This window comes from Bombina bombina, chromosome 1 (assembly GCF_027579735.1).
Source record: "Bombina bombina isolate aBomBom1 chromosome 1, aBomBom1.pri, whole genome shotgun sequence".
In the NCBI taxonomy this organism is placed as follows: domain Eukaryota; kingdom Metazoa; phylum Chordata; class Amphibia; order Anura; family Bombinatoridae; genus Bombina; species Bombina bombina.
In genome coordinates this window covers 1,253,319,033-1,253,330,224 of record NC_069499.1, presented here as the reverse complement: position 1 = coordinate 1,253,330,224, position 11,192 = coordinate 1,253,319,033, and the positions used below count along the sequence as shown (strand labels likewise).

Below are 11,192 nucleotides of genomic sequence, written 5' to 3'. Positions count from 1 at the left end.
AACGCGAACAAGCTATGTTCGCCGGGAACTGTTCTCCGGCGAACTGTTCGCGACATCACTAGTTGTTTCCCCCTTAAAAAATTAGACAATTGTAATCAAGGTAGCTAAGTAGTAGTTTTCACTAAGTAAATAGGTTTCCAATGTAAGAAAAATGTGTCTGATTAAACCATTTAATAAACTTTTTAAACTTTAGAGACATATCACTTGAGAGGGTCTGGTGGTATTTCAGAATATTCTAGATAGTAAGTTCCCACAGGAATAGGGCCCTTAATTCCTCCTGTATTTGTTTGATAAATTTTGTCCTGATTGACACCCCCTCCTAGCTGACGATCGGCCGCGAATGTACAGGGTGTGGCATTGCACAAGCATTTCACCAGCAATGCTTGTGCAATGTTAAATGCTGACGGCATTTAGCGATGCCGGGCGTACATGATTCACTGCACCCTCTGGCCTATATTTAACAAGGTCTGGTGGACCTGATCCGACAGTGCGGATCAGGTCCGCCAGACCTCGCTGAATACGGAGAGCAATACGCTCTCCATATTCAGCATTGCACCAGCAGCTCACAAGAGCTGCTGGTGCAACGCCGCCCCCTGCAGACTCGCGGACAATGGGCCGCCAGCAGGGGGGTGTAAATCAACCCGTTCGTACTCGATCGGGTTGATTTCCTGCGATGTCTGTCCGTCTGCTCATCCGTCTGCTCAGAGCAGGCGGACAGGTTATGGAGCAGCGGTCTTTGTGACCGCTGCTTCATAACTGCTGTTTCTGGCAAGTCTGAAGACTCACCAGAAACACGGGCCATCAAGCTCCTTTGGGAGATTGATAGATAGGCCCCTTAGTCTCTAGGGATACATTGTGCACAAGAATGAACTATACTGTTTCAAAAACATTACAAGTTGCTCGCTAATGATAGCGCTGGCACAATAACCAATATCGCTTGACAGCGCTACAATTAGAGTGCAACTTTGAATTACAAATCCATGGTAAAGCGAGTTAACCAGAGAATAGTTAGCAAGGCTGACTTTGCACAAACACAGCCTATTCTTTCAATAGATATCACAACCATGCTAATTTGCGCTGGTCTTACAAGTTAAAAGTTTTATGGCTAGATTATGAGTTGTGCGTTATGGTAAAAAAGCAGCGATAAGAGGTCCTAACGCTGCTTTTTTACGTCCGCTGCTATTACAAATCTTGAAGGTTTAGGGTCACCGCATACTTCTTTGGCCTTACCGCTAAACTACTTACGTAAACTTCGCAAAGTCTTTTTTCTATGGGACTTCCATAGCGCTGGTATTACGAGTCTGTCCTGGGAGGCCAAAAAGTTAGCGGTACACCCTATCCCGTCAAGAGTCTTAACGCATTTAAAAGTCAGTAGTTAAGAGTTTTATGGTACAACGTCGTAACATAAAACTCATAACTAAAGTGCTAAAAAGTACACTAACAGCCATAAACTACCTATTAACCCCTAAACCAAGGCCCTCCCACATCGCAAACACTATAATAAAATTTTTAACCCCTAATCTGCCGCTCCGGACACCGTCGCCGCCTACATTATATTTATTAACCCCTAATCTGCTGCCCCCAACATCGCCGCCACCTACATTATATTTATTAACCCCTAATCTGCCACCCCCAACGTCGCCAACACTATAAAAAACATATTAACCCCTAATCCGCCGCACTCCCGTCTTGCAAACATTAGTGAAATATTATTAACCCCTAATCTGCCTTCCCTAACATCGACGCCACCTACCTACATTTATTAACCCCAACTTCGCCGCCACTATATTAAAGTTATTAACCCTAACCCTAACACCCCATAACTTAAATATAATTTAAATAAATCTAAAGAAAATTACTATCATTAACTACATTATTCTTAAATACTTACCTATAAAATAAACCCTAAGCTAGCTACAATATAACTAATAGTTACATTGTAGCTATTTTAGGATTTATTTTTATTTTACAGGCAAGTTTGTATTTATTTTAACTAGGTAGAATAGTTATTAAATAGTTATCAACTATTTAATAACTACCTAGCTAAAATAAATACAAAAGTACCTGTAAAAAAAAACCTAACCTAAGTTACACTAACACCTAACACTACACTATAATTATATAAATTAACCCCTTAACGACCGAGGACGTGCAGGGTACGTCCTCAAAAAAAAGGCAGTTAACGCCTGAGGACGTACCCTGCACGTCCTCGGTGTGGAAAGCAGCTTGAAGCGATCCTGCTCGCTTCCAGCTGCTTTCCCGTTATTGCAGTGATGCCTTGATATTGAGGCATCCTGCAATAACCATTTTTAGCCATCCGATGTAGAGAGAGCCACTCTGTGGCCCTCTCTGCACCGGACATTAACGGCTAAGTTCGTTGGTGGGTGGGAGCACCGGTGTGGGAGGTGGGTGGCGGCCATCGATGGCCCTGGATGATGCGGAGGTGGGCGGGATCGGGGGCGGGGATGCCCGGGGGCGCGCACGGACGCACGCACGTGCACGGGGAGGCAGGGGCGGGCGCGTGCACGGGGAGGGAGCGGGTGGGAACCGCTGCACTACAGAAATATTTGAATTTGAAGTGGGGAAAAAGGGGGATATTATTTTTAATTTAGCTAGATCGGTATGGCTGATGGGATGTTAGTCTGTGGGGGGGAAGCTACACTACAGAAAAAAATAAAAATAAAATAATAAAACACTTTTTTTGATGCAAACTGGCAGACAGCTGCCAGTACCCAAGATGGCCCCCAATAAGGCAGAGGGGGGGTTAGAGAGCTGTTTGGGGGGATCTGGGAGGTTGGGGGCTAAGAGGGGATCCTACATAGCAGCATATGTACATATGCTCTTTTTTTTTTTTAAATATTCAAAGATGCCTTTTATTTTAGTACTGGCAGACTTTCTGCCAGTACTTAAGATGGCAGGGACAATTGTGGGGTGGGGGAGGGAAGGGAGCTGTTTGGGAGGGATCAGGGGGTGTGATGTGTCAGATGGGAGGCTGATCTCTACACTAAAGCTAAAATTAACCCTGCAAACTCCCTACAAACTACCTAATTAACCCCTTCACTGCTGGGCATAATACACGTGTGGTGCGCAGCTGCATTTAGCGGCCTTCTAATTACCAAAAAGCAACGCCAAAGCCATACATGTCTGCTATTTCTAAAGAAGGTGGATCCCAGAGAAGCATTTACAACCATTTGTGCCATAATTGCACAAGCTGTTTGTAAATAATTTCAGTGAGAAACCTAAAATTGTGAAAAATGTAACGTTTTTTTTAATTTGATCGCATTTGGCGGTGAAATGGTGGCATGAAATATACCAAAATGGGCCTAGATCAATATTTGGGGTTGTCTACTACACTATACTACAGCTAAAATTAACCCTAGAAGCTCCCTACATACTCCCTAATTAACCCATTCTCTGCTGGGCATAATACACATGTGGTGCGCAGTGGCATTTAGCAGCCTTCTAATTACCAAAAAGCAACGCCAAAGCCATACATGTCTGCTATTTCTAAAGAAAGGGGATCCCAGAGAAGCATTTAAAACCATTTGTGCAATAATTGCACAAGTTGTTTGTAAATAATTTCAGTGAGAAACCTAAAGTTTGTGAAAAAAATTGTGAAAAAGTGAACAATTTTTTTTATTTGATCGCATTTGGCGGTGAAATGGTGGCATAAAATATGCCAAAATGGGTCTAGATCAATACTTTGGGATGTCTTCTAAATAAATATATATACATGTCAATGGATATTCAGGGATTCCAGACAGATATCAGTGTCCCAATGTAACTAACGCTAATTTTGAAAAAAAGTGGTTTGGAAATAGCAAAGTGCTACTTGTATTTATTGCCTTATAACTTGCAAAAAAAGCAAAGAACATGTAAACATTTGGTATTTCTAAACTCAGGACAAAATTTAGAAACTATTTAGCATGGGTGTTTTTTGGTGGTTGTAGATGTGTAACATATTTTGGGGGTTAAAGTTAGAAAAAGTGTGTTTTTTTTTTCATTTTTTCATCATATTTTGTATTTTTTTTTATAGCAAATTATAAGATATGATGAAAACAATGGTAGATTTTGAAAGTCCATTTAATGGCGAGAAAAATGGTATATAATATGTGTGGGTACAGTAAATGAGTAAGAGGAAAATTACAGCTAAACACAAACACCGCAAAAATGTAAAAATAGCCATGGTCCCAAACAGACAGAAAATGGAAAAGTGCTGTGGTCATTAAGGGGTTAACTAAATTAACAACAATTAAATCAATTAAATTAAATTAGCTAAAGTACAAAAACAAACAAACACTAAATTACAGAAAATAATAAACAAATAACAAGATATTTAAACTAATTACACCTAATCTAATAGCCCTATCAAAATAAAATAAAGCCCCCCCAATAAAAAAAACCTAGCCTAATATAAACTACCAATAGCCCTTAAAAGGGCCTTTTGTGGGGCATTGCCCCAAAATAATCAGCTCTTTTACCTTTAAAAAAAAATACAAACAACCCCCCAACAGTAAAACCCATCACCCACACAACCAATCCCCCAAATAAAATACTATCTAAAAAAACACCTAAGCTCCCCATTTCCCTGAAAAGGGCATTTGGATGGGCATTGCCCTTAAAAGGGCATTTAGCTCTTTGCAAGTCCAAACCCTATCCTAAAAATAAAACCCACCCAATACACCCTTAAAAAAACCTAACACTAACCCCCTGAAGATTGACTTACCGGGGGAAGTCTTCATCCAAGCCAGGCCGAAGTCCTCAACGAGGCCGGGAGAAGTCTTCATCCAAGCCGGGTGAAGTGGTCCTTCAGACGGGCAGAAGTCTTCATCCAGACGGCATCTTCTATCTTCATCCATCCGGCACGTAGCGGGTCCATCTTCAAGACATCCGACGCAGAGCATCCTTTTCATCCGACGACTAAAGACGAATGAAGGTACCTTTAAGTGACGTCATCCAAGATTAATTAAGGTAGAAAAAAATCATATTGGCTGATGCAATCAGCCAATAGGATTGAAGTTCAATCCTATTGGCTGATCCAATCAGCCAATAGGATTGAGCTCGCTTTCTATTGGCTGATTGCATCAGCCAATAGGATTTTTTCTACCTTAATTCCGATTGGCTGATAGAATTCTATCAGCCAATCGGAATCTAAGAGACGCCATCTTGGATGACGTCACTTAAAGGTACCTTCATTCATGTTAGGGTTAGCTACGTAGCTTTAGGGGTTAATACATTTAGTATAGTGGTGGCGACGTTGAGGGCAGCAGATTAGGGGTTAATAAATGTATGTAGGTGGCGTAGATGTTAGGGATGGCAGATTAGGGGTTAATAATATTTAACTAATGTTTGCGAGGCGGGAGTGTGGCAGTTTGGGGGTTAATATGTTTATTATAGTGGCGGCGACGTTGGGGGCTGCAGATTAAGGGTTAATAAGTGTAGGTAGTTCGGGGCGACATTGGGGGTGGCAGATTAGGGGTTAATAAATATAATGTAGGTGGCGGCGATGATGGGGGCAGCAGATTAGGGGTTCATAAGTATAATGTAGGTGGCGGCGGTGTCCGGAGCGGCAGATTAGGGGTTTATAAATATAATACAGGTGTCGGCGATGCCGGGGGTGGCAGATTAGGGGTTAATAAGTGTAAGATTAGGGGTGTTTAGACTCGGGGTTCATGTTAGGGTGTTAGGTGTAAACATACATTTTATTTCCCCATAGGAATTAATGGGGCTGCGTTACTGAGTTTTACCCTGCTTTTTTGCAGTTGTTTTTTCTCAGCCTGCTCTCCCCGTTGATTCCTATGGGGAAATCATGCACGAGTGCGTACGCCCAGCTCACCGCTGACTTAAGCAGCTCTGGCACTGGAGTGCGGTAATGAGCAAAATTTTGCTCAATGCTGACTTCTTGTCTTTTAAGGACGGGTTTGTAAAAACCCGTAATACCAGCGCTGTATGTAAGTGAGCGGTGAGGGAAAAACTGCTGGTTAGCACCGCACAGCTCAAAATGAAAAACTCGTAATCTAGCCAATAGTTTGCATTCAAGCCAAAGCCAAAACTGCTCTATAATATTAAGCGTGAATTCAGACCTGAAGCAAACTGTAAGGGTAAAAAAGTTGCGCAAAACACATCACAAACACATTAAAATAAAGTGTTATACACATGTATGCAATGTTTTTGTTGGGTTAAAAGGATATGGTATATGGCAAAGTGTTTGACTTGGAAGGGCTCTAATGTGTGTGTGTGTGTGTGTGTGTGTGTATATATATATATATATATATATATATATAAATATATATATATTTCCAAAAAAGAGCACTCTCACCACAATAGCAACTGCCAGGGCGCCAATGGTTAAATATAGTCTGAGGAAGGGGAGTGTGTCCCTGAAACGTCACTTTGTTCAATTAAAGTACACTTTGGAAAGACCAGTGAGTGCCGCATTTTACCTACTATATATATATATATATATATATATATATATATATATATATACACTAGGTGATAAGCTGCCCAGAGTGCAGTCTATTTAAAATTATTGAAAAAAATAAACATAATTATCAAAAATAAAAAAATTAAACCTAATCTAATACCCTATAAAAATACACCCCCCAAATAAAAACACCCCCAAATCTAAACTAAACTACCAATAGTCATTAAAAGGGCCTTTTGTAGGCCATTGCCTTAAGTTAAACAGCTACCTACAAAATTACCAATTACCCCCTAACAGTAAAACCCCCCACCCAACCAACCCCACAAAATAAAAAAACCTAATTCTAAAAAAACCTAAGATACCCATTGCCCCTAAAGGGGCATTTTTTTATGGGCATTGCCCTTAAAAGGGCAATCAGCTCTTTTACAAACAGCTCTTTTGAGCCCATAAAAAAATCCATAATCTAAAAAAAAACACCCCCCAAAAAACCTAAGTCTAACCTTGAAATAGGTACTCACAGTTCAAGTCCGGTGGTGAAGGTCTTCTTCCAGGTGGTGAAGGTCTTCATCCAGCGCAAAGAAATCTTCTATCTTCATCCAGAGGGAAGGTGGCGCAGAGCGGAGGTGATCGTGGAGCGGAGATGACCGTGGAGCAGGACCGGCGATCACAGAGCAGGACCGGGCCATCGCGCAGCAGGACTGGCCATCGCGGAGCAGGACCAGCGTGGAGGATCCACTTTATGTAGTCGCCGTCACATACTGAATATTGAATGCAAGGTACCCCATTTAGGTACCTTGCTTTCCTATTGGCTGAAATTTTGAAATCAGCCAATAGGATGAGAGCTACTGAAATCCTATTGGCTGTTCAAATTAGCCAATAGGATTTCATTAGCTCTCATCCTATTGGCTGATTTCAAAATTTCAGCCTATAGGAATGCAAGGTGCCTCAATATAAATGGGGTACCTTGCATTCAATCTTAAAGGGACACTCACAAACACGATTATAGTTTAGATATATATTTATATATATATATCTATCAGAATTAGAAAAATATCGCTATGGTTTACTAGTCAGTGGGTTAAAGCTACTAGCCCAAGGGGAAATATCAAATTTGTAAGTTGTCCTCTGCAATTTCTAAGTCGTCTAGGACTAATGGACCATTGGAAATTTCAAACTTATATATATATATATATATATATATATATATATATATATATACTAAGAGACGTTCTAAGTTTACTTACAGATATTATAATGAGTTCTTGTTTAACTTTATATTTAAATAATAATATTTTATGAAATATATTATCTTTATTTTTTAATAATCTGTTTATTAAAGCATACAGTATCAGTAATTAATAAAGCAGCACAGGAAATATGGGTATACTGAGACTCTAATTTTAATTTTCCACTGAAGAAACTCATGATTATCCATGATTGCTTGTTTTGGATGTGACAAATAAATACAAATATTATTTCTTGTATAACAATTTTATTTTTGGAATGTTTCTTATTTTCTTATTGTGGCTGTGTTGTTCACTTATTTTGATTTAATATAAATAAAGATGGGACTGCTATGGCTTTTTGTACTTACTCTGGCCTTCTCTAAAGCTGATAATAAAAAAGTCAAATTTCTCCTTTTTTGTAGATTCAGAAAGAAAAAGAAAATTGGCAACTGGCAAAAACAAAGTGATCTAACAAAAGGCCTAAAACCTAACTCAATATTGACTATTGCCATATTTTATATATAATAAACCGTACTTATCTACAAAACACAGTATAAAAATAATTTTTTTACATGAAACAATAAACATATATTCCACTAGTAATGTGTCTCCCAGAGGTACTTTAGTTAAATAAAAAGACTTTTAATGGTGGATTTTGCAGCTGCATATAATAAAAAAAAACATATTTATTAAAATTACCTTTACAATAACATGATATCTTAGGTTTCAAACAATTAAAGTATTGGTTTTAAATCAGGTAATTAGGAATTTTACATTACCCATTTCTGACATTTTCATTTAATACTGCACTCACACCCACCCACATATATTTATAGATATATACCTGTAGACTGATAAATATTCTAGACAAAAAATATTGCTTTAATATACTGCAGATATTTCAATAGTTCAATAGTTCAGCATAAAGTGAATATATAGTTTAAGACAGTAAAATAATTAATTTAATTGAGGTGTGTGCATCTATTATTAAGCAACAAATTTCAAGCTTGACAGTTTTGACCTAGATTACAATTGAAGCAGTATTTTGTGTGAGATTTATATAATAAATTGCACTCATGTGAAAGTGTTACCTCAAGTGAAAGTAAAGTTTTCCCGCTCAGATGTTAGTTTAGCCTCGTTGAAAGTAAACCATGATGTGAAGTTACCAGAAGTCTGCAAGTTACCTTATGCAAATGAAAATCACTAATACAATGGATATTCAACAGTAATATCACTTACAATACAAGTGTTTATATTGATACCATTGTACAGTGTGAAAGGACAATAGCAATTTACATGTGTAAAATTAACCTTTTCCCTTCCAAAGAATAGCTTGTTATGAATAAATTATTAATACATTTGAGTTGCGGCATTATGTGTATACAGAACGTGTCTATGATGTGTAATGTATGTGTATTATATTTTTTATACAGAAACAAGATTAACAGTATATAATATTGATCATTTGCATAAAAAATGGCAGAGTGCATTTTGAAATATTTCTCACACTGTAAAATTTCTTCCAAGGAATCTAATGAGCCGCAAAATTGTACCTCACTGTAACGACCGCATTTATGGAATCTCGCTGTACAAACAATGTATATTCAAGAGTGCATAAATGCGGTTGGTAGGTTATTACCTAAACACAGTTAGTTGATTGAGTTTGCATAAACATGGTAGGTAGAATGAATTTGCATAAACAGTGAGAATGCATAAATACAGTTGGTATTAGTGGGTATTCCTCTATATATAAAAGCAATGTGCTTTGTAAAAATGCCCTGAAGATTTTGAAAATGAAACCTAAGACACCAGTTTTGTAGATTTTGAATTCCTTTATGAGCATTCACAATCACATTACCAGAACTTTTCACTTTGGTTAACATCTCCAGTGATTATCACATGAGTACAAGGAATAGCCATGAATTTGTAATACGAGCGTGAGTTTCCTCTTTCAGTTTGTCATTGAAAGTATAGTTACTGCAAGTTTGTGCTATTTTTTTCAGATGTGACTTATAATAATGGTTCTAGTAGTAAAAATATCACTATGAAGCAATCGTGTTTGTGCTTTTCATGGTAATCATTGCACTCCACTTGTAATCTAGGCCTTGTTTATTACACACTGAATATAATAGTGAGGCAGAAATTTCTGGCCAAGTTTTAATTTATATATCAAATATTCAGACTTCCTGCAATTTTAATCTATGCAAAAATAAATTGCTGGCCTATTAACAAGCTATTTTTTCAATGTTTTGATGTTCTGTTTTAAGATTATTAAGAAAAAATACAGAAGAAAATGCATTACACCCAAAAGTCCTTTTGTGCACTTTACAATTTTTCATAAGCCCCAAGTAATGTGGAACTGAATAATCTAATATTTAAATCCTGAATAAATATAAGAGTTTTCGTAGGCTAAAGGCTACATCATCTCAGTTATTGCTCTTGATGCAGAGAGTATAAACTCTTTAAAGGATGAACTGGCATACATTGTTTCTGCATATAAGTGAGATTTCCTTTGCAGCCTGTTATTGACAGCAAACATGACCCTATGCAACCATTTCAGACAAAAGAACTAAGATACACCATAAGGTGCCTTTTTGTCTTTAGTATCATTTAAAAGAACTAAGCTCTCTAAAAGTACATTTAAAATGGTTTGGATAATTAATAAGTTATACTTTATGAAAATGTAATTTGATATAAAACATAGTTTTTGACCTTTATGATGTTTTCAAGTTTCTGGTTTAAAGTGTAACAGTGATATCACAAAGAAGAAATGCATTGGTTATTATGTTAGCCATACTTGGGATGTGGTTTCTGGTTATAATAATAAACCTGAAAAAGGATAGCTATGTCGAAGCAGACTTGTAACATTCCACACAGCCAGAACTGAAGAGGGGTATCTTTAATTATAAAATAACAAGTCTTCAGGAGGTCTCCCGCTGTCCACATCAAGACCATCTTCACACTATACAAAGGGGAAAGAAATATTATTTACTTGTGAAGATTACTAATCATTATATATAGAGAGGCTACAGATATTTGTAATTAGAGCAGTTTAATTAAAAATATGTATTTATTCCTCTATTTGTTTCTTTCACCCCCTCCTTTTATTATTGGCATACCAACTAAAATTACATTAAAGGGATGGTGAGGTCAAAATGTAAGGGTGCATGGGTGGATTTAAAATTTAAATAAAAGCATTTTTGCAATATGCTTGCATTGGCAAAAATGATTCTAGTAAAATGTATTAAAGTTTTTCAGCAGCATACGCACATATGCTGTAAGTGCCTCATTCACCAGCATTCAAATACCACACCTCAGAGGGTCAGCAGTGGCTTGTGTAGCACAAATTAAGGCTTTACTTATGCAATACACACCCCTGCCAGTTCTCTGGACATGCATGGTGTTTGAATCTTGATTCTATAGTCTTACAAAGCATACATGCATAGGCTCTGAAACAGTACTATAGTAGCTTTTACTACAAATATTTTTGCTCAAATTCAAAAGCATTAATGAACATTATGACCTTTCTATCCCTTTAA

General features: G+C 37.6%; 1 protein-coding gene across 1 annotated transcript in view; it reads right to left on the bottom strand.

Annotated features, from left to right (window-relative positions):
• Positions 1 to 9,465: 9,465 nt before the first annotated feature.
• LOC128648165 (solute carrier family 66 member 2) overlaps positions 9,466 to 11,192 on the bottom strand; it is a 199,920-nt gene continuing 198,193 nt past the window's right edge. Inside the window, exon 5 of the mRNA XM_053700827.1 lies at positions 9,466 to 10,615. Within this exon, the coding sequence (XP_053556802.1) occupies positions 10,441 to 10,615 (175 nt within the window). The 3' untranslated portion in view covers positions 9,466 to 10,440. The remainder of the gene's footprint in view (positions 10,616 to 11,192) is intronic.